The following is a 24,139-nucleotide window of genomic DNA, read 5'->3' as shown; positions in this document are numbered from 1 at the left end:
ACCATCCTATTCCCAGTCAGGGCAGTGCCTGGGTTATAGGCTCCATCCCCAGTAGGGGGCGTGCAAGAGGCTGCCAATCAATGATTCTCATCATTGATGTTTCTATATTTCTCTCCCTCACCTTTCCTCTCTAATATCAATAATATATATATCTATATTAAAAATCTAGCTTGAGTTTAGCCTTTGAAAAGTGTTCAAATTACATATATGGCAAAGTGTTAATATTCATAAAGTGCTACAATAAGGAAAACAAACAAATCATTAATCAAAACAACAAAACTACATAACCAACTTTATTTATTTTTTAAATATATTTTATTGATTTTTTACAGAGAGGAAGGGAGAGGGATAGAGTTAGAAACATTGATCAGCTGCCTCCTGCACACTTCCTACTGGGGATGTGCCTGCAACCAAGGTACATGCCCTTGACCAGAATCGAACCCAGGACCCTTGAGTCCGCCGGCCAACGCTCTATCCACTGAGCCAAACCAATTAGGACTACATAACAAACTTTAAATACCCACTGATGTCCAAAATTCATGAAGAGTGTATGCTTTTATCTTTTTTAAATGTTTTTATTGATTTTAGAGAGGAAGGGAGAGAAACATCCATGTGAGAGTTGAACTCCCAATCTTTCTGTGCACGGGATGATGCTCAACCAACTGACCCACAGGAGCCAAGAGCATGAAAAGTGCACTCTAAATCAACTGCTATTTAGAACGTAAATTTTGTATGTTTTTTTTTTTTTTCTGGAAGGCAATTTGGCAGTTTATACCATTGGTTCCAGTAATTCTCACTTCTAATTATTGTATCCTAAAGAACACATACACACACACAGCACAGAGGAAACAACGTAAGAAGGAACAATAGTCACCATGGAGTTATTTTACAACTGAAAAATTAAGAAATGTGTACATGGGACAATAATGTACGGATTGAGTGACATTTTGATGGAGCACTAGTGGAATTTTTTCCCCTTCAAGTGGCATTTAAGTCTGCAGCGAGCCGGGCCAATCCGTTTTGCCAAAACTTGTCCACGTGTTGGCAAACCCCATGGCCGCGGGGTGGGCGCCGGGTTTCGTGCTGGGGCCCACTGTGGTGTTTATGTTTGCTCTGGACAAGCCTGGGTGGGCTGCCTGCGGGATGCTCGCCGCGCTGCAGGCACGCCCCACCCTAACAGCCACCCTGGGGTAAAGCTGAGGCCCGGAGGCCGCCCCCGGCACGGCGACCTCGCCTCCGAAACTCGCGCTGCCGTCTCCTCGCTGGTTTCGGGGTCCGGCCTGAAGGAATCAGCGCCAACATTTAGGAAAAGCCCTGAGGCTGGAGTCATTTCCGGCTCTGACCTCAACCGGGAACGTGACCGCCCACAGCCGCGCCCTCCCTGGCGGCGCCCCAGCGCCACGGCTGCTCCGCGTGCGCTCCGACCCGCAGGACCCCGAGGCGCGCCCAGGCTCTCGGCCCCACTTCAGACCCCGGAGAGGGCGCCGGAGGGGCCGCGAGGAGGCCGAGTTCAGGCGAGCGTTCGCCTCGGCCCAGGGGAGCCCGGCTCCACCCGCCCCTCCCAGAGGTGCCGCCTCGTCCCCCTCCCCCCGGAGCGCGCCCCGTCCGGGCGTGGCCAGGCCAGCTCCCGGCCGCCCGGCTCGCTCATAGGCTCGCGGACAGCACCGCCCAGGACGGGCCCTGCGCCGAACCGGGGCGGAGCCAGCGGGTTGGCGCCAAAATCACGTAACTAGTCCCGCCCCCGCGGGCCACGTCGCGCCCTTCTTTTTTTTAAACCCGGGGCTGGGCGGGGATTGGTGGGCTGGGCAGTCACGTGGCTAACGGTCGCGGGAAGCCGCGGAGCCCGAACCCGCGGCTGGACTTGCGGAGACCTCCGCCTGGGCGCTCGGGCCGCCCCACCTCTGCCGGACAGTCCACGCTGCCGCTGCCGCCGCCGCCGCGGCCCCCACGGCCGCCCGCAGTCCCGAGCGCCCCGGAGCCGCAGCCCACCGCCACGCAGCCCCGCCGCCGCGGCCTCCGGACGCGCCCCGTCGCACGTGGCAGACCCGCCCCCTGGGCAGGCTGCGCCCTGGACTCCGCGAGTCCCGGTCCTCGGGTTCTCCGTCCCGGCCCCAGGGGCGCGATGAGCTTCCTGAGCGGGCAGCGGCCGCCGCCGCCCCGCCGCGCCGGGGCCTCCTGCACCTTGCGGCAGAAGCTCATCTTCTCGCCCTGCAGCGACTGTGAGGAGGAGGAGGAAGAGGAGGAGGAGGAGGGCAGCGGCCATAGCACCGGGGAGGACTCGGCCTTTCAGGAGCCCGACTCGCCGCTGCCGCCCGCGCGGAGCCCCCCGGAGCCCGGGCCCGAGGGCCGCCGCTCGCCCAGCCCGGCCCCCCGCAGCCCCGGGGAGCTGGAAGAGGACATGGTGCTGCGCGGCGCCTCCCCGGGCGCGGACGCGTCCGGCGGCGGGGCCGAGGGCGACTCGTGGGAGGAGGAGGGCTTCGGCTCTTCGTCGCCGGTCAAGTCGCCGGCGGCCGCCTACTTCCTGGGCAGCTCGTTCTCGCCGGTGCGCTTCGGGGGCCCGGAGGACGCGTCCCCGCGCGGCTACGGGGAGCAGCGCAGGGCCGGCGAGGTGCCCTGCTCACCTCTGCGGGAGCACCCGGGCACCCCGCCGCACAAGACCTTCCGCAAGCTGCGGCTCTTTGACACGCCGCACACCCCCAAGGTGAGGACGCGGCGGCCCGGGGCGCCCCGAGCCCGCGCTGGGCCGGCCTTTTAAAAAGGCGGAGGCGCCGGGAGTGGAGCGCGGCGCTGCCCGGGTTCGGTTACATAACCGCCCGGCCGCACCCCCCCCCCTCCCCCCTTCCCCGCTCGCTCTTCTGCGCCACAACAAAAAGTTGGCAGCCTTTTCTTTTTGGCCCTGCCCAAAAAAGTCCGTTAAGATTATATAACTGAACAATGGGCCTCGTCTGGAACTTCTTCATCTTTCAAAGGGGCTGATGGGTGCCGTCCAGGTGGCTCACGATTAAACGCCCGCCCGAATGGGGGCTGCCCCGAGCGTGTCCGCCGGGAGCGTGGCGCCGATCAGGTAGTTTGGAGGGATGCTGGCCCCGCCACCTGACACTCCCGACCGCCGCCGCCATATGGTGCCTTTTAAACGCTGCGATCGGTCCTGTAATTGGGGCGGCGCACGCCAGCGTTGGGTTAAAATAATTCTCATGCGCTTGTCGTTTCGTGTCCTGTCACCTTCATGTGGGGAGAGTTTGAGGTAGAGAGACTGCGCTTAGCGTGGGATGCAAAAGGCTGGCCTTGCAAGCGTTTACAATCTCCAAGACTTGCGCCTGAGACAGGGTAGCGTGTGAGCTTCTTTCTGGACATGGATGGAGGAAGCGTTTGTTTCACACCGTTGGGTGTGTAGTGACCAAATGGGGTCACCCTAAATGTGATGATTAGGAACATCCACCTGTTAAAAAAACCAGCGTTGGGATTGTTGCTTGGACCCTTATGCGTTCATGTGGTTGATAATGAACGTGAAGTAGGCGTTCAGCACTTGTTTAAGTGATAAGAAAATATGCCGATTACCACTTCTAGAACTTTAGAAGTAACAGCAGGTTTTAAAAACGGACACTTCCCGAAATTAAGGCAAGTATCGCATTTGTAAGAATCATGTGGGAAATGTAGCTTTTTAAGTAAGTTTCAGTCCCCTCCGGAAGATGTGTGCTTTTGAGCTTGACCAGGCAAGATGCCTCTGGAAGTGAGGGGAGGAGCCCAGCGGAGGTGGCTTTCAAAGCCGTATTTAGATGGAGGGTGGGAGAGGGGAGAGGAGCTAGCTCCCCACTGCTTTCTATTTTTAGGTTTCTGTTCTTAGAAAGGGTTTGTTAACTGTGGGCCTCTATAGTGAACTTAATTTTAATAATGCATTCATACGCATTAGGGCTCTAGACCTGTTTTCTTGGCTATCTTTTAGAAAAGGTGGTTAGTATCCTTCTAAAGACTCCAAAGTTAACCACTTTATTTTGCCTGAAATAAAGGCTTGTGTGTTACTTTGACCTATAGGACTTGGATCCTAAAAACTTTATTTTTCCTCTCTTAGAGTTTGCTCTCCAAAGCTCGAGGAATTGATTCCAGCTCTGTTAAAATCAGAAGTGGTTCTCTATTCATGGATACAGAAAAATCAGGAAAAAGAGAATTTGACATTCGACAGACTCCTCAAGTGAACATTAATCCTTTTACTCCAGATTCTTTGTTACTTCATTCCTCAGGACAGTGTCGTAGAAGAAAGAGAACATACTGGAATGAGTAAGTTATTATTCAATAGTTCGGCTCCCCAACCTCCCAAGGTTGGTTTGGTATACTTATTAAATTTGATTTTTAACTAAATGACATGGAAGTTTATGCTCTGAAATTTTTCTCTATTCCTAACACCTAATTGTCAGCAGAGATGGGTGGGAAGTAATCAGCTGTGGAAAAGGAATGCCATGAGAAGTGAAGGAATAAAAAGTCTAGATAACTTGTAGGAAATCTGGTGTCAAAATGAGGCGAGCAGAGAGAGTTGATTTAGAAAGGCTTTAATTTTGAAGTTCTGGTTAATGAACATATCACAGCAGTGATCACATTTTCATCAGCTGACTTGTATCTTGTGATTACAAAATTAAATGCTTTTCTGTTTTTACTTATTAAAATTTTATCATGCACCTACCTATCAGATAAAGTTTTGGATCTCTAGTTAATGTGTCTTTCAGATATGTTGATGAAAAAATACATATTTTTCAGTTCCTGTGGTGAAGACATGGAAGCCAGTGATTATGAGTTTGAAGATGAAACAAGACCTGCTAAAGTAAATAGCTTCTAATATTCCTTTTGTTTCTGAAATGTGATTTTCTGTTTCTTAACAAATTATGATATAGTTTTAAAATTTCACACATTGTACTATCTCTACAGCAAAAAATCATTTTTATATCTTTGTATTGTACATATGTATACACTTTTTATTACAGAGAATTACAATTACTGAAAGCAATATGAAGTCACGGTATACAACAGAATTTCATGAGCTAGAGAAAATTGGCTCTGGAGAATTTGGTTCTGTGTTTAAATGTGTGAAGAGGCTGGATGGGTGCATTTATGCCATTAAGCGATCAAAAAAGCCATTGGCCGGCTCTGTTGATGAGTATGTATTAAAAATTTTGTCTTTTGATCTTTTGTTCCCTGTGGTGTTACAAACGTTAAGGTTTTGGGTGATAAAGCATTGAATTTAATTAATTCTTTAACTTTTGAGAAGTTATAATGATATAATCAGATCCTTTTCATTTTGTACCATTAGTTCTTATTGGACTTGGTAAAATAATAAGAGTAGTCGAACCTAACTTAAATTTCTTATTTCTAGTAGCATCCATTAAATCACATGGGAGTTTCATCTTTCCTGATTTCTAGGTCCAGTAAGGTTCTTTCTTTCTAACTGCCATTCTTTAATGGACGCCTTTGGAAAAATCTGCAGAGTCTTAACTCTCTCTTAAGCAAGTTTTTCAGTATAATGATAGATAAAGAAGTTAAGTTTGTTTTATGAAGTTTCAGATAAATTCAGTTTAGACTTGAATGAACATGGTTTATCATTCTCTTAATCTCTGATTGCTCCTAGGCAGAACGCTTTGAGAGAAGTATATGCTCATGCAGTACTTGGACAACATTCTCATGTAGTTCGATATTTCTCTGCATGGGCAGAAGATGATCATATGCTCATACAGAATGAGTATTGTAATGGTGAGTAACATAATGGTTCCCTTGCAAACTTGTGAGCTCAAATGAATGAACACTGAGGGAATACTTACTTTTATCTAATGTATATGTCTCTTATCTCTTACAAAATCAAAGATTGGAAGCCTAACGTGAATTTCAAGGGCAAGTAATACCTACCTGATGTTAAATAAAGATCAGAAATCCTTCTACCTCAGTAACCTCAGTATTGAACAGTGCAAGTTATTTATATGCCAGTTACTCAAATTAAACTGATCTTGAGTGGACACTGGTATTGCCATATAACTTTTGGTTTTCCATGCACCTAGCATAGTGTGTGTGGGATATAGTAAATAGAACAGGTTCCTTGCATCTAGCCCTCCTTTTCCATTTCATTATATGAACTCCTAAAACTGATGTTGGCTACTTATGACTGACTCTTCATTGGTCTAAACTCAGCCATTTGTTCAAGGCATTCTGTAATCTTGCCCCCACATCCATCTATGAAACCTAGTTTACCATTGGAATCAAGATTTTTTTTCTATTAAGTTGTTCTCTCCCTCTTTTCTCCAAAGACAAAATAAGCATGTATAGAGGTTCAACTTAGAAACTGTGTATAGCTTTTCGTTTCAGCAAGTCCTTCAAGGACCACCTTGGGTCTCTTTTTCGTTAAACCTTTACCACAATCTCAATTCTGATTGTTATGACACTTGTTATTAAATATCTGAATCTTTACATACATTAATGGATTTTTATTTCTGTATACTGGGAATATTAGAATTTAGTGAATACTTGAGGCGATAGCAAAGATTTATTTGTATATTATTATTTTTGTTCTCATTTTTTTCCTTAAACAAGACCAGCCATCTCATAGCTTGTGAATAAGTGGCATAGTAGTGGATCCGGGTTTTCCATATTTAAAAACTGAACAAAACAGAAGTAAAAGATCTGTTAACATCTCATTTCTCATTATTTTATTAGTTCTCTATATTTGAAAGAATTGAGTGCTCAGTATATATCATTGTTGCTAGTTTGTTTCACAAAGCTCTTGAAATGTTTATCTATGTACCATCAAAATATTTATGTAGCACCCTAGCTGGTTAGCTCACTGGTTAGAGCGTCAGCCTGTGGACTGAAGGGTCCTTTGTTCGATTCCTGTCAAGGGCATGTACCTTAGTTGCAGGCTTGATCTCCAGCCTGGGCGTGTATGGGAGGCAACCAAATCGATGTCTCTCCCATCCTAACATGCTTCTTCCACTCTAAAAAAAAAAAAAATGGAAGCCCTGAATTAGAGCTTCAGCTTTCCAACTGAAGGTCTAGGGCACATACCTCGGTCGCAGGTTCCTCCGCCCTGGTAGGGAGGTAACCAATAGATGTTTTCCTCTCTTCCCCCCCCCCCCTCTTCCCTTCCTTCTACTCTCTAGAAAGAAATTGAAAAAATATCCTCAGGTGAGGATTAACAACAACAAAAATTTTTATGTAGCTATCTTCCATGACCTGTTTCTTAACCTTTTTTCAGTTACTGCATTTGATATAGTACAACTCAACCATAATGTCTTTTCCACTCCATATTTGCTAGATACTGTCTCCTATTATTTTCTTCCCTCCTGTCACCTTTTTGATGTGGTTGGTTCCCTTAAGTATTTCAGTGGTAGTCCAGGGACCACAAATTTGTAACAACCTAGTAAATTACATGGTTGTATAACTCAGATGTGGGAACGAAGACCTTGTCCTATTATAAAGTTAGGTTACAAAATAATCTTTTGAAATAGTTTATTATTTTGGGGCAATATAAAACTTTCAAGAGTAATACAAATCTTTAAAAAGTAAGTAGACCTGTGTGACACAGGGATGCCTCCCCCCCCCCCCCCATATATTTTTATTGATTTCAGCTAGGAAGGAAGAGGGAGAAAGAGATAGAAACATCCGTGATGAGAGAGAATCATGGATAAGCTGCCTTCTGCAAGTCCCCCACTGGGGATCGAGCCCACAAGCCGGGCATGTGCCTTTGACCAGAATCGAACCTGGGACCTTTCCTTTTTTAAAAAAAAAATATATTTTATTGGTTTTTTAAGGAGAGGAAGGGAGAGGGATAGAGAGTTAGAAACATCGATGATAGAGAAACATCCATCAGCTGCCTCCTGCACACCCCTTACTGGGGATGTGCCTGCAACCAAGGTACATGCCCTTGACCAGAATCGAACCTGGGACCCTTCAGTCCGCAGGCCGACGCTCTATCCACTGAGCCAAACCAGTTAGGGCAGACCTAGGACCTTTCAGTTTGCAGGCCAATGCTCTCCACTGAACCAAACCAGCTAGGGCAGGGATGTCTTTTTGTATGGTTGTTTACTCTGCTTAGATGGAAGAAGCTAAGACTATTCTGATACATTTGTGAGCTTTTCTTAGCTTTTGTTTTTCCTTTCCACTTATTCCTCTCTCCACTTTTGAAAAGCTTTGAATAGTAATAAGCCTGGTCTTCAGAAAACACAGTTTCACAGAGAAAGGATTCTGTTATCATTAATTTGTACATGCTGATTAACTGATATCCTTTATCAGTGGCTAAGCTTCCTTGTTATCTCAGAGTCATTTGCATTTTAAGTCTGTTGTCTTTAGTGTAGTGATAGACTGAAATACGTGTGTAAAAAAGTTGCCCAATAGGGGAAGAGAACCTAAATCAGATGAATGTTTTGCTCTTCTCACCTCTCTTGCCCTTTTGGCAATGAGATAAAAGGAACTGGTTTAGCTATAGTTGCTATACCCACTAAAAAGAAGCCATACTCTTTCTTATTAAACTTGATCTAGGACTTCAAGTCCCCTTGTCTGACAGGTTTATTTGACCTGTTCCCTTCTAGAACCCCTTTTTGCCCTGCAGTTCAAGACTGCAGGTTAAGTATGGAGAACCCACTTAAGCCTAAGATATTCAAGTGTGGTTTATTTTTATTTAAAAAACAAATTTGCCATTTGTTATTCATTCTTGTTCAAATTGTACAACTTCCGCCCTAGCTAGTTTGGCTCAGTGGAGAGAGTATCAGCCTGCGGACTGAAGGGTCCTGGGTTCGATTCTGGTCAAGGGCACATGCCTGGGTTGCAGGCTCAGTCCCCAGTGTGGGGCATGTGGGAGGCAGCAGATCAAGATCAGTGATTCTCTCATCGTTGATGTTTCTGTCTTTCCTTCTCTCTTCCTCTCTGAAATAAAAATATATTTAAAAAACATTGTACAACTTACTTTCCTAATACTTCATTGACTTTTCTGATATTATTATTATCCTGGCTTTGATTTTATTATTTCTAATTAAGCTTTAAAAAGAAGTGGTGGGCCCGGCCAGAGTGGCTCAATAGTTGGTTGAGCATTGTCCTGTGCACTAAAAAGGTTGCCAGTTTGATTCCCAGTCAGGGCACATATCTGGGTTGCAGGTTTGATTCCTTGGGGAGTTTACAGAAGGCGACTGATTGATGTGCCCTGACCAGGAATTGAACCATGACCCCCTGGTTCATAGGTCAATGCTCAACCATTGAGCCACACTGGCAGGACCCAAGATACTGGTTTTTACCTATAAAATTTATAGATAGTTATCAAATGTGTGGGAAAACAGGTATTCTTATACATTAATGATGGGAATATAAGTTGGTACAGCTTTCTCTATGGGGACTGTGTGTGTGTGTGTGTGTGTGTGTGTGTGTGTATACATGCACATGTAATCACCCCATTCATGTAGGCACATGCTCATAGACTTTAAGTACTAGCTATTTTGACATCAGAAATTGAGTGCATTATTTCTTTTTTTTTTTTTTAATTTTTATTTATTGATTTTAGAGAGAAGGGAAGCGGGGGAGAGAGAGAAACATCGATTTGTTGTTCCACTTATTTATGCACTCATTGTTTCGAACCTGAAACGTTGGCATATCTGGAGGATACTTTAACCAATTGAACTACGCAGCCAGATCCGGTTATTTCTTTTTGTTAACTTTCAGAGGCAATCAAGTCTTGGCACTGATGGTATGAATACCAATCTTAAGTTTTTTGCAGAGGTTAAACAGAAATGGCCCTATTGGCTACAGAAACTTAATCTATATGTAATAATAATAATAAAAGTATAATATGCAAATTGACCGAACGGCTGAACAGTAGAACAGCCATCCGGATGACCATGCTATGACACCCACTGGTGCCAGGCCAGCCAAGGTGGGTGCAATGCAATTGGTCGGGGGCCTGGCCATCGCCCCATGATCACCCTGCAGAGAGAGGCCCAGGCCACCAACGGGCGGGCTGCAGCGGGTGGGCGGGGCCTCCCTCTGGGGGGCGATCCATCACGGGGCTCCCGGACTGTGAGAGGGCACAGGCCTGGCTGAGGGATTCCCGCCCGCCATCAGTGCATGAATTTCATGCACTGGGCCTCTAGTATGTAATAAAATAGTATTATACACACATACTATGCATGTATATTTTACATTGTACATACCCTTTGACCCAACAATAGGTTTCTAGGAGATATACTAAATATGTATGAAATGATCAATGTACAGAATTATTCCTTAGATCATAGTATATATATTAGCAAAGGCTTAGAAGCAATTTTTAAATGTCCATCAAATAGGGGATTGGTTAATGCATTACCATTCAGTTATACAGTGAATTTGATAGAAACACTGTAAAGGGGTAGTATTGGTGATGAAGAACTATCTTCAAGATAAAATATGCCTGGCCTCAGGACTTAGTGATTGAGTGTTGACCTATGAACCAGGAGGTCACGGTTCGATTCCTGGTTGGGGCACATGCCTGGGTCGTGGGCTCAATCTCCAGTAGGGAGAGTGAGGAGGCACCCATTCAATGATTCTCTCTCACCATTGATGTTCCTATCTCTCCCTCTCCCTTCCTCTCTGAAGTCAATAAAAATATTTTTTAAAATAGTGAAAATGTATTATCATTTGTATAAAAAGGAGTTGAAAAGAATGCATAAGAAACTGGTAACATTGATTTACTCTGGGGGAAAAGAACCAGGTGGGTTGCTGAGGTATATGTATATCACAGAGACTCTACATTATATTTTGTACCCATGTGAGTGTATTAGCTATAGAAAGAATAAATAAAATTTTTATTTCACAAGCAGATTGAAGGGAATAGGTCCTATAAAATGTCATTTTCTTGGTTAAGTCTGTGGTCGTTCAGGAAAGATATAAGAAAGAAAAATAATATTTCTGAAAATAAAATGCTAAATTTTGTTTGTTTGTTTGTTAGGTGGAAGTTTAGCTGATGCCATAAGTATAAACTATAGAAGCATGCGTTACTTTATAGAAGCAGAGCTGAAGGATCTCCTTTTGCAAGTTGGCCGGGGCTTGAGGTATATTCATTCAATGTCTTTGGTTCACATGGATATAAAGCCTAGTAAGTATTACACATCCTCTGACCTGTGTTCTATAGGATTATAGAGAATAAATGACGTTGTTAAACAGTATGAAAACGGATGCATCTTAATGTGTATTTTTCATTGTTATTTTTAAAGACCTTTGTGCAACTTATTTTTATTGTTTGTTTGGTTTGGTGTGGATAATCCTCACCTGAAGATATATTTTCCATTGACTTTTGAAAAAATACATATTTTTCTTTATTTCAGAGAGGAAGGGAGAAGGACAGAGAGAGAGAAACATCAACGATGAGAGAGAATCATTGATGGGCTGCCTCCTGCATGCCCCACACGGGGGATCAAGGCCCTGACCTTGAAACCGAGACCTCCTAGTTCATAGGTTCACGCTCAGCCACTTTGACTGGGCTCCATTGGCTTTTTTTTTTTCCTAGTACAAATTGGAAGACCTGCTAGACAAATTCAAAAAGAGCTGTAAGCACTTCCATTGACTTTTTTTAGAGAGTGGAAAGCAGGGGGAGAGAGAGAAACCATTGATGTGAGAGAAACACATCGATTGGTTGCCTCCTGCACATTCCTGGGCTGGAGATCAAGCCTGCAACCCAAGTACATACCCTTAACTGGTATCAAACTCAAGACCCTTCAGTCCATGGGCTGAGCTCTAACCACTGAGCAGCCAGCTAAGACAGTACCTTATTTTTTTGATGTAGTTGTAAATGGAACTGTTTCCTTAGTTTCTTTTTATGATAATTCAGTATTGGTGTATAAAACATACAACCAGTCCTAGCTGGTTTGGCTCGGTGGATAGAGCGTCAGCCTGTGGACTGAATGGTCCTGGGTTTGATTCTGATCAAGGGCAATGCTGCAGTTGCTGGCTCAGTCCCCAGTAGGGGGCGTGCAGAAGGCAGCAGATCAATGATTCTCATCATTGATGTTTCTATCTCTCCTCTCTTCTCTGAAATCAATAAAAAGACCCCACAATTTCTGGACATAATTTTATATCCTGCTACTCTATCAGTTCTAGTAGTTTTTTGGTGGAAACTTTAGGGTACTCTATATACAGTATTATGTTATCTGTAAATAATGACAGTCTTCTTCCTTTCTAATCTGGATGCTTTTTATTTCTTGTCTGATTGTTGTGGCTAGGACTTCCAAGTACTATGTTAAATAAGCGTGGTAAAAGTGGGCATCCCCATCTTATTCCTCATCTTAAGAGAAATGCTTTTACTTTTTGCCAATTGAGTATGATGTTGGCTGTGGGTTTGTCATAGATGGCATGTTGCAGTATGCTTCCTGTATTTCCATTATGCTTTATTATAATTGGGTGCTAGATTTTGTCAAATGGTTTTTCTGTATCTATTGATAATGATTCTTTGATTTTTATCCTTCGTGTTGTTATGTGGTGTATCATGTTAATTGATTTGCAGATATTTTTTGCACCCCAGGAATAAATCCATTTTGGGCATTTTTAAAAAAAATTTATTGTTTTTTTACAGAGAGGAAGGGAGAGGGATAGAGAGTTAGAAACATCGATGAGAGAGAAACATCGATCAGCTGCCTCCTGCATGCCCCCCACTGGGGATGTGCCCGCAACCAAGGTACATGCCCTTGCCCGGAATCGAACCTGGGACCCTTTAGTCCGCAGGCGGACGCTCTATCCACTGAGCCAAACAGGTTAGGGCTGGGCATGTTTTTTTGACTTATTTTTTTATGTTTGTCTCTGAGTATTAGGTAGATCTGCTGTGTTTTGCAGTGGCACAATAGTGGTCTTATATAGTAGGTGTCTTTTGGGGCTCAGTGGCACAATCTCTCTTGTGTGGATTATGCAAATCTTCCTGTTGTAGTTGAGTCTTGAATGCCCTCAGGTTGACAATGAGGATTGTCCCCCACCACAGTGTATGAGCTGTTGTGTGGAAGCTATAGTACCATGCCGCCCCTGCTTCTCCCAACAGAATTGGCCCCAGCAGGGTCTGATGCCTGTTGGGATCTCCTTTTGGGTGTGCCACTTCTGTGGCTAGTTAGGTCATGCTCTGGTGTGGTCTGAAGCCCACCACTGGTTATGTTGGTTCTGGGTCCACTTGGGAGGAACTCCAATGCAGGTGGATGTCAGACGCTTCCTGTGACTGGCTTTGGGCTACCTCTCTGGAGCTACTAAGCAGTCCGCAGTTTGTGACTGTCTTGACTGGGCCTAAGTGCATGTGCGAGGAGCCAAGTTGTATACAAAGGTTAGCTTGGCTTCCACCAGCTCAGAGCCTGGATAGATCAGTAATAGGCCCAAGGCAATATGCTCTGCAGCCCCTGAAGTTACCGGGGCTTCCTTTAGAGCCTTCTGAAGAAAGTCTTAACCCAAGTTCTTAACGGTTGATTTGTCCAAACTACTGTTTTTTTTCAGGAACATGTATTACATCTGGTTATATCCATTGTCTTTTAGGTTTTACCTTCTACTTCTAAAAATAATAGTATAGACCTTGTTTTGCAAGATGTTCTTCCTTCTGGATGGATTTGGTTGCTTCCTTGTAACATTTAGTTTATTCCTTTCTCCCCTTGTATTTCCTATAATTTTGAAGTTATAACTAAAAGGTTGACGGATTCATGTTAAACATTTTAGGATAGGTGTTTTTAAGTTGAATTTAATGCGTTGTTTTTTTTTACCCTATGGAAATGTGTATGATCAATGGGAATTTAAGTTGTTTTACACAAAAATTTTTTTTAATCCTCACCTGAGGATATTTTTTCCATTGCCTTTTTTTTTTTTTAGAGAGAGAGAGTGGGAGCCCGAATGAGACAGAGAGAGAGAAACATGGATGTGAGAGAGACACATCGATTGGTTGCCTCTCACATGAACCCCAACCTGGGCTAGGGATTGAACCTACAATCCAGGTATGGGCCCTTGACAGGGAAATCAAACCCATGGCCCTTCAATGTGCAGGCTGATTCTCTAACCCAGGGGTCCTCAAACTATGGCCCGTGGGCCACATGCAGCCCGCCGAGGACATTCATCCGGCCCGCCGGTTGTTTTTGCCGTCGCTTCCTGTCCTGCTTAGCAGCCGACTTAGCAGTGTGCATAGGAATTTGTTAATAGTTTTGTTTTTTTTTAAACTATAGTCTGGCCCTCCAACGGTCTGAGGGACAGTGAACTGGCCCCTGTTTAAAAAGTTTGAGGACCACTGCTCTAACCACTAGTCAGGGCCACAATTTGTTTTAATAAGAGTATGTGAAGAATTTGCCTGTACATTAACAATGCACTTAAATGTTTATTTTTTAAAAAAGAAAATATATTTGGGCTGAAGGCAATAAATGTGAAATAGTAAAATTTGCCTATACTCACTCATCTTATATTGGGTCAAATATAGTAGATCCTTATGTTGTAAGTACAAAAGTTGAAAATAAGTTTTAAAATTTCAAATTCACAAATACCGCCACAAATAAGTTGTCCTATAAATAAAGCAAAACTGGAAAGATGACTCCAGTGAATATAACGTTTATAAGTTCAGTACTATATTGATAAAACTATTAAAATGGGAACTGTTGCTAAAATTTATGTTAATCATGAGCTTACTCAAATTTGAAGATAAAGTGTTTATTTAGCTGAGACAGTGAATCCCACAAAGCTACATTGGGTAAAGATGCTGTGGGGTCAGCCAAACTCAATAGATATGTGACTCATTCTTTTCATACCAGCCTTGTTAGCATGAGATTAAAATTTGTGCTTTGGCAGCATTACAAATTACTATGTTACTGCCATTAGTATGGTTTCCAAGTAATTAAAACTGTTGAAGATCGCCCTTACCGGTTTGGCTCAGTGGATAGAGCGTTGGCCTGTGGACTGAAGGGTCCCAGGTTTGATTCTGGTCAAGGGCATGTATCTTGGTTGCGGGGTGTGCAGGAGACAGCTGATCGATGTTTCAAACCTCTATCCCTCTCCCTTCCTCTCTGTAAAAAATCAATAAAATATATTTAAAAAATAAAAAATAAATAAAACTGCTGAAGATCAATGTGTAGATGTGAAGGGACTAATTACAGTGGTTTCTAATTGTTCAAGGATCAGAGCTAGGCTAGAAAATATATTCCTAGAAAATAAAGCCCCAGTTCCCATCTGAGACTGTTACTTCATAGTGTTTGGGGTAGAGCATATAAGAATCTATATATTTAAAAGCTTTCTGGATGATTCTGATGTATGCTTGTCTGTGAACTTTGGTTATACTATTAACAGAAATATAAATAACTGTTTGACAGGTAATATTTTCATATCTCGAACCTCAATCCCAAATGCTTCCTCTGAAGATGGAGATGAAGATGAATGGATATCTAACAAAGTTATCTTTAAAATAGGTAAGAAAGAAAGATAACCAGATTATTACCATAAAATAAAGAGAGGAGCTATTGTGTTTTAACTCTTGGCTGTTTTTTTTTTTTTTCTCAATACTTCTAGGTGATCTTGGGCATGTAACAAGAATCTCTAGTCCACAAGTTGAAGAGGGTGATAGCCGTTTTCTTGCAAATGAAGTTTTACAGGAGGTAATTTTTCTCCTTTAATAAAGCCATTTGTTTTGCAACACTTATCATTTGATAGAAGAATATAAATGCAGATGTATTAAAATTTTGAGCTAGTAACTAGTAGAATAGTAATAAAATAGAAAGTCTAAACTATCAGTTGGGGTATTGAACTTAACAAGTCAGTAAAGGCAAGTTTATAATATTCAATATGGTAGAGTTGTGGTAAAACAGAAGTTTCCATACACTACTGGTGGAACTTTAAAATGGCACAGCATTTTGGGAGAGCTAAATATTAGTATCTATCAACATTTAAAAATCAAGTACCTTTTCATCCAGAATTTCCATTTCTGAGAGACTCCTACAGGAATTTTCCTATTCAGACAAACCAAGAATAATGCAAAATAAGTAGCAGCACAGGAATGATTAAGTGAATTAAGGCTGATAGTTAATAGTACTGTTTCAAAAGTGTGATGAAATATTTCTCAATAAGAATTTTGAATGAAATTAGAACAAATAATGATCATTGTTCTTTTTATGTATATTTGTGTCTTATGTTTATTTGTAACTTGTATGTATGTTTTGTGTTTTGATATGAATGCTCCTAGAGGGATAGGAGTTTCTTCTGAGATTTGAATTAGGCTAATGATAGGAGACATTCGCTTTTAGAAATGTTTTTACCAACCCCTCCACCTCAGAGTATATATTACTTTGTAGTTAAAATAATTTCCCCAAATTTACTTGTTCTCTGAATAGGTCCTAAACTTAAATGTGGCATTGAACATTTTAATTTAGTCCTGTTTTTCACCTAAATCGTTATGAGGTATAATCTTACTTTATTTTGAGCATTTTTATATTTCCTTAAAAATTATTTTATTTTATTTTACAGAACTATTCCCATCTACCAAAAGCAGATATTTTTGCCCTTGCCCTCACAGTGGTATGTGCTGCTGGTGCTGAACCTCTCCCCAGAAATGGAGACCAATGGCATGAAATCAGACAGGGTAGATTGCCACGGATCCCACAAGTGCTTTCCCAAGAATTTACAGAGTTGCTAAAAGTGAGTATTTTTTATATGAAGCACTTTATTGACATGGTTTAACATTTTATTAAATCACATGTTTTTACCTTAATTTTACTTCTCTTTCAAGGTTATGATTCATCCAGATCCAGAGAGAAGACCTTCAGCAGCGGCACTGGTAAAGCATTCAATATTGCTATCTGCTTCTAGAAAAAGCGCAGAACAATTACGAATAGAATTGAATGCTGAAAAGTTCAAAAATTCACTTTTGCAGAAGTAAGTGAAGGGTTTTTTGTTTTGTTTTTACTTTTTTGTGTTCATTAATTCACAAATTTAGTAAGATGATGAAGGCTTTCTGTCAGTGACAAATACAGTGGTTTGGCATGTTATACAGTTAAAAATTGGGGAACTTCTGCCTTAAATTAGTTACTTGACCTATAAATTTGTGTTGTTTCTAGACTTTGAAATTAATGGGCTTCAAGTTTTTAAGACTAGCATATATTTGCAAGTGGTGATAATCCCCAAGCCCCAAATCATAGCAAAAGCTAAGTGAGCCAATACCCCTCCCCAAAGTCTCAGTATCAATGAATATTCCTTGAAACTTTCCATTGTACTAATTTTTATGAAATTAATGTCAATTAGGTTAGTAGGTGATTCTCATATTTGATGTGAATGACCTTTGACATTTCAAAACTGATTAGAATGATAATTCTAATGCATTTGCTTTATTGCTACCATTTTGATTCTAAGCTAATTTGACTTGAAATATGAAAAGGTTTATTTGCCACTAGTTTGATAGATATAATTGTTCATACAAATAGGAAGTAGAATTTTGCTGTCATCTCTGTTATGTAAAGATATTTCACAATTATAGAGTTCTATTTGAAGTTTTTATTAAAACCCAGTCATGGAGGGAAGGTGGGGGAGGGTGAGTGGGTGGGAGGTAATAAAAGACCTTGTATGCAAATATGCATAACCCATGGATGCAGAGAGTGGGTGGTGAGGGCCTGGGGCGGAGGACGGGGGTGGGTTGGAGGGGGTTGATGGGGGAAAAAAGAGGGCATATGTAATACTTTCAACAATAAATATTTAAATGAAACAAAACAGAAAACCCTAGTCATGCCCAGCTGGTATAGATCAGTTGGTTAAGCTTCATTCCATGCACCAGGACGTCACTGGTCAGGGCACATGCCCAGGTTGCAGGCTCAACCCCCCTGTAGGGCATGTGTAGGAGGCAGCTGATCAATGTTTCTATCTCTCTCTCTCCCTCTCTCTGAAATCAATAAAAACATATTAAAAACACACAAAAAAATGTCATTAGTAGTGTCTTTATTACTTTGTACCTAAGTATATATGATATTTTAATTCTGATAGCACAAAATAAGATTATTTTGTAAATTTAAGTTGTTAGAGCAGAAGCTAAAGTTTCGTAGTGTATTTTTCCTCTTCTCAATTGCATGTTAGAATAATGATGACATGCAAAGATATTCCAGCTGATAATATAGTTTGTGTTTGTCCTCTTAGTTAGGATCTCTAACTAGGATTAACACAGTAGGTGAAAAGTCTTGTTTTCTATTTTTGTGTTTGTAGAGAACTCAAGAAAGCCCAGATGGCAAAAGCTGCAGCTGAGGAAAGAGCACTCTTCACTGACCGGATGGCCACTAGGTCCACCACCCAGAGTAATAGAACATCTCGACTTATTGGAAAGAAAATGAATCGCTCTGTCAGCCTTACCATATACTGAACTACTTATTTCCCACCTCCCCAAAAAAACTGTGACAAGAGGAAGTTAAAACTAGGTTGAAATCACTGCTAGAATCCAGTTTGCAATTACTTTCTTAAAATCGGTGTCAGTAGTTTTACTGAAATATTTTTTAGGACTTTTATTTGTGAATTACAGTTAAAAGCTGTATTTTGACCAGTGCTCTATCAGGCTTTCATTTAGTTGATCAGTTTGTCTTCTCTAAGATGTCAGTCACTGTTGGATGTTACCATCAGCCTTTCCAGGGTGAACCACTATGGTGGTGTGCTGCTGATAGTTTGCTGTTGCATTGTGATAAAAGGTATCCTTCCCTGTAGTGACTTGTAAAAAAGGACCAAGGGCTTTATTACAAACATTCTCCCTTCGAAAAGGGAAATAGTAAGAGAATCAGTTACTACTCAGCCTTCAATGTACCTGTGTGTCAGTCTTGTATTTCTTTTTTTTTTTTTTAAATTGTGAATTATATTTGTATATCCAACTGGGAGCACTTTTGGGCACTGTATGAACCATGGAATAATTCTGTGGAAGTATTGCCTTGTGAATTTGCTGCTATTTTAGTTTTGTCTTTGCTGTAAAATTGTAGCATTAAACAATCATTGTTGTTAATAGGCTTTTTTTTAAAAAACAATTATGTGAAATACATAGCTGCTCTTGATGAAAAGCAGCTTATTTGCCTTTTTTCCCTTTGAACTTTGAAGCTAGTGCATTGGAGAAATGCATCCTTTCCCCCCTTTGGAATGCTGTATTAATGTAGTGTAATTATTGCTGGTTTTGTAATTTTTCCTGATAATGCCCTTCCCTGAATTTTTAAAAAATCTTTCCTCTCGCCACCCAAGTTTTGTACTTGATTGTATTGTTAGTGCGTTTTTAACTGTTTGCCCAGTTTCCCTTCAACATTGGTGTATATAAACTAATCTCGGTGATACTGTACATAGCTGTTTGAAATGCCAGAATGACTTCTGACTATTCCAAGCTTTTCATAAAATATATTTTATCTGTAATTAGCCACTTGACTAATAGTACTGGCTAAGAGATATTGAAAAAATTTTGTTGTTTATTTTCCTATTGATTTTGGTTTAAGACTTGTTTGCACTTGTCTGTTTGACTTGTGTATTATTAACATTGTTTGGCATATTAAAAGTCACTCTGAGCTTACCTTAATTGTCTAAATCTTTGTGATGCCTATTTTCTGTTATCTCCATTATATAGAGAGTACTAAAAGCAGAGAATGTATTTTTGATAGAATATGAAACATTGATTATTTAGCATTGAGCTTTAGTCCATATTAGTTACATTTATGAATTTAAGAAAAATTTACACATCAATTTTGGGATGTTTTTATTTTGTAATTTTATATATTTAATATTTTATGTCACATTGCATATTATACTTTTGATTTGCTAGAAATGTATAAGGTAGTTTAAAATAGCTTTAGGTTTTTAAGTGACTGTAACATGACTCATAACTTTCTAATATGAACTGAATCACAGAAGAGAACTTTAAAGTGGGGAGAGTTTTAACTTAGTAAACTAGGCTGGATTTTAATTGAGAATGCAAATTTAAGTGATACACAGTGCTAATTCTGTGTGACATTTTTCTGATGATTAGAGCCAGAGAGTAAGCAATGAAGACCTTGAACAGATAAAATGGATGTCGTAAGATCCTTGTGTTTTTAAACAGTATTTTAAAAAATATTTTTATTGATTTCAGAGAGGAAGGGAGAGGGAGAGAGAGAGACACACATCAATGATGAGAAAGAATGATCAATTGGCTGCCTCCTGCACACCCCCCACTGGAGATGGAGCCCGCAACCTGGGCATGTGCCCCTGAACGGAATCGAACCCGGGGCCCTTCAGTCCTCAGGCTGACACTCTATCCACTGAGCCAAACCAGCCAGGGCTAAACAGTACTTTTTTTAAATTTTATAATTTTATTGATTTCAGAGGAATGGAGAGAGAGAGAGAGATCAATGATGAGAATCATTGATCAGCTGCCTCTTGCACGCCCTCTACTGGGGATGGAGCCTGAAATCCAGGCATGTGCCCTTGACTGTAATTGAGCCTGGGACCCTTCAATCCACAGGCCAACACTATCCACTGAGCAAAACCAGCTAGGGCAAGATCCTTGTGTTTTTTGAACATAGGTACATAATTTCTCTCTTGGGGCCTATTTCTTCCTGCCATAAACATTTTAACAAGCTTGATTATTTTAGCTTTCTAGCCTACGGCATGTTAAGCAAAATTTTGAGGTGTGAGAGGAATTGGTGTAGACAGGTAAATTGGATATAAAAGCTAGTAGGTGTGGGTGACAGAAAACCTAAAAAGCAGTGAAGGCTGGAGCAGGTTTCATTAAGGCAGTGATGGTGAACCTATGACACGCGTGTCAGCACTGACACGCGTAGCCATTTCTGATGACATGCGGCCGCTGAGGTGGCCGCATGCCGAGGATGAGACATTTGCGAAATAATGTTTTTTCCTCAAAGTGACACACTACCAGACTTAGGCTCAGTTTTTTGGCGAAGTATGACACACCAAGCTCAAAAGGTTGCCCATCACTGCATTAAGGCTTGATTTTCCTAGTGTACTAGCTTCAAAGAAAAAAAATCAGGTATTGTTTTTCATCAAAATTTGCAGGGTTGTTTTTTCATATTATTAGATTAGAAAATTTTGGTTTTCAAAGAGAAGGATTCTTAAGGTATTTGAAAGCTGATATGAGAGTTGGGCTTATATCCAGTCCAACACAGAAAACAGGTTGAGTGCCTTCTGTGTGCTGATAAACCAAAAACCAGTAAGAAATAGGCTTTGCCCAATAGTGACTCAGGATGAAATAGAGCAGACCTGTGTAAAAATAAAATGTTAATAAAATTTGTTGAGCGCTATGTTGGAGGGATTCTGCAAGGTAGAGTGATGGCTCAAAGGACAGTTGCATACCTTGGGGAAGATTCTGGAGGTAGATTAGAAATTGAATTTGGGTGATTTTGTTTAGATTGATTTCAAAGCCACTGTTGTACTAACTCGGTAAGAGTAAGGAGGGCCTGAACTAGGACCTTTGGTGAGAAACAAGGGGATAGAGATTTCATCAGATGAGAACGCTGCACATTAAACAGCTTTTGTTTGTTTTTATAACAGTGAGAACTTGTTAGCATAACATCTGGCGGAAGCTACAAGTGCTAATGAGACATTGAAGAATTTTCCAGAAAATTTAATTAAAATGCAGAGAGGCCTGTTACTTTTTGAGACAATTTTTAGATATCGACTATGCAGTCGGGTATTACAGTTGACTGCAAATTAAAACTAGTGCCTTACCTTTTATTTTGCCAAGAATCCAAAGCAGTCCCCTTTAATTAATGAACTAATGTCTTTTGAAGAAGCAATCCTCAAGCTTTGATTTTCAGTCTACTTCATTCCACAGGGCAAGAAATAATGGCATCACTCTACTTTGTTCCACAGGGCAAGAAATAATGGCATTTAAGAAATTGATAACAGCTGGGTTTGGCCAATGCTTCAAGCCGTCTCCGAATTCTTAAGCAGCAGTATCCTGACATTGGTTTTTCTTCCTCTCTCCATTTATCTTCACAAAGCATCTCATTGACTTTAGCCAACAGATCAAATAAGTTGTTGCATCCTTAAGGTATTTTTATTGTAAAATTTTTAAAGGTCAAAGCAATCAAGGAGGATGGATCAATAAGGAATTTTGGAAGTGTTTTGGATATTGTGAAAATTGTAAGTGAATCCTGGAACTAGGAATTTGGAGGAAACTGCCTCATTAAGTATTTGGAAGGCATTTGTATTACTGTAAAAAGCATCACTGAAACTGATTGACATTGCAGAGTGAGTGGATCTAGAAGTTTCTCCTGCAAACCTGGTTGTATTGTTAGAAATTTCTCAGGAGCTCAACAAAATATATTTTTATAAAAATGGAAAAGTAAGACATAATTGAAACCATCCAACATTTAGCTTTTAAAAACTTTGAGAGGCATTTATCTGAACATCATTGAACTATTTTTTTTTCCTTTGTGGCAGATGACATTAATTTTCAATGCAGTTCAAAGGTCTCTGGAGTAAGGAATAATATCTTAGGAAGATTTACCAGGAAAAGATGGCATATTCTGTCCAAACTTCATTAAACTAAGAGTCTAAGAAACCTCAGCCAGTCCAGCCCATGAAGAAAAATACCTCAAAGGAACATGTATATCACAGCTCATATTGTTAGTTTTATACTGTTAATAAATATGGAGAGTATATTATTTGTTTGAGTTTTGATATACTTATGCTATGAAATGGGTTTCCAGGCTGGAATTCCAATTTATGCCTACTAGTCCATTATGCCATTGAGAAGGTCAAGTTCAGTGTACAATGACTCCATTTAAGATGTTTGTCCAGGAGAGGAGTCACCTTTTTGTGGTTGAGACTGTGGAGGCTCAGTGAGTTAAATAACTTGGGAACTCAGTTTGGTAAGTAGGAGAGCCAGAATTCTAACTCCAATCTCATAAGAAAGAATCATGCATTTTCCAGACACTCAAAAGTTGAGGACAGATGCTGATTAAAGAACAGAATTTAGGCAGCAAAGAAGAATAAAAAGGAACAAGAATTAAGAAAATTGGGAAGACTCTGGTGTCATGGAAACCAGGAGAAATTGATTAACTGACTATATACACAAAAGATTAAGAAATGACTAAAGCTCCATAAATGCATCTAGTGTTTTTTAGGAGATCTTTGGTGAGCAATGTCTGGAATAAAAGCCAGATTACACAGTGCAAATGGGGGAGATTACCAAATAGTAAGTATAAGTCATTTTCAAGAAACATGGCTGAAAAGGCCAAGGGAGGAGAGAGCTATAGCAAGGGGAATCTTTGTGTGTTTTTTAATTAGCACTTATTGGTCACCTATTACGTGCTAAGTGTTTTATATACCTAATGCTATTTAATCCTTTTAAGAACTATGTTAAAATCCTCACTGTGCACACATTTTTAGAAAGGTAAGAAATTTCCCATATTACATAGGTCAGGATTCAAACCTAAGGTGTTTGGCTGAATCACTAGCCAAATTCATAGCAAGTCTTCTGAGTCTGGAACAGAGAAGAGTGAGTGTGGATGAGACAAGTTTGGAAGTGTTTGGAGGAATGCAGGAAATGGAGGAGAATTCTGATGGCCTCTTCTCTGGGATTGAGTCCCATGAACTGAAAATACCATCTCACTCCACGGCCTTTCCTTCTGAATGAGGTAGTTAAAAAGTTTTCAGAGTACACTGTATAGCTATATAAAGCAATGCTGCAGGGGCTTTTGTGACTAGGAGATATGTACATGTTATAATGTAAAACTCAGCCAAATTGTATATACAGGATTTATTTTTTTAAAGCATTAAACAAGCCCTAGCCAGTTGCTCAGTGTTTAGAGCATTCAGTTGACAAAGTGAAGGATCGCAGATTCAATTCCTGGTCAAGGGCATGTACCTTGGTTGCAGCTTTGATCCCCGGCCCCACTTGGGGCACGTGCAGGAGGCAACCAGTTAGTGTATCTCACAGTGATGTTTCTCTCCCTCCCTTTTACTCTTTCTGAAAAATCAATGGGAAAAAATATTTTTGGGTGAAGATTGAAAAATAATAAAAAAAGCATTTAACAAGAATGGAAGACTAACAATGGTTATCATTTGAGTGGTGGGATTATAGGATTTTTTCTGAACTTTCTATATTTTACCCAATGAGTCTATTTTGTAATAAAAAAAAAACTTAAAATATATATTAAGTTATTAACATGCAGTCGATACAAGTCACCTGGCTGGTAAAGATTTGTCC

The 24,139-nt window shown here is 40.9% G+C and overlaps 1 protein-coding gene across 2 annotated transcripts; it reads left to right on the top strand.

Annotated features, from left to right (window-relative positions):
• Positions 1 to 1,374: 1,374 nt before the first annotated feature.
• WEE1 (WEE1 G2 checkpoint kinase) lies at positions 1,375 to 23,175 on the top strand. Of its 2 annotated transcripts, XM_079787107.1 has the most exons (12): positions 1,375 to 2,701; positions 4,070 to 4,275; positions 4,750 to 4,813; positions 4,974 to 5,146; positions 5,615 to 5,736; positions 10,946 to 11,092; positions 15,306 to 15,401; positions 15,502 to 15,587; positions 16,453 to 16,623; positions 16,715 to 16,860; positions 18,175 to 18,263; positions 21,796 to 23,175. In XM_079787107.1, the coding sequence occupies exons 1-12, from the start codon at positions 2,123 to 2,125 to the stop codon at positions 21,870 to 21,872; spliced, it is 1,956 nt and encodes a 651-aa protein (XP_079643233.1). In that variant the 5' UTR covers positions 1,375 to 2,122; the 3' UTR covers positions 21,873 to 23,175. The 2 variants fall into 2 exon arrangements, with proteins under 2 accessions (XP_079643233.1, XP_079643234.1); XM_079787108.1 differs by lacking the exon at positions 21,796 to 23,175 and having other exon boundaries at positions 1,380 to 2,701; positions 18,175 to 19,612.
• The last annotated feature ends 964 nt before the right edge of the window (positions 23,176 to 24,139 follow it).

The sequence above is a fragment of the Cnephaeus nilssonii genome (assembly GCF_951640355.1).
Source record: "Cnephaeus nilssonii genome assembly, chromosome: 13".
NCBI lineage: Eukaryota > Metazoa > Chordata > Mammalia > Chiroptera > Vespertilionidae > Cnephaeus > Cnephaeus nilssonii.
This window is presented reverse-complemented; position numbering and strand designations above follow the sequence as displayed.

Coding starts and splice junctions, on each gene's coding strand:
- WEE1 (XM_079787107.1), top strand. CDS start 2,123: ATGAGCTTCCTGAGCGGGCAGCGGCCGCCGCCGCCCCGCCGCGCCGGG. Junction 11,093..15,305: donor TCACATGGATATAAAGCCTA/GTAAGTATTACA, acceptor ACTGTTTGACAG/GTAATATTTTCATATCTCGA. Junction 16,624..16,714: donor AATTTACAGAGTTGCTAAAA/GTGAGTATTTTT, acceptor TTCTCTTTCAAG/GTTATGATTCATCCAGATCC.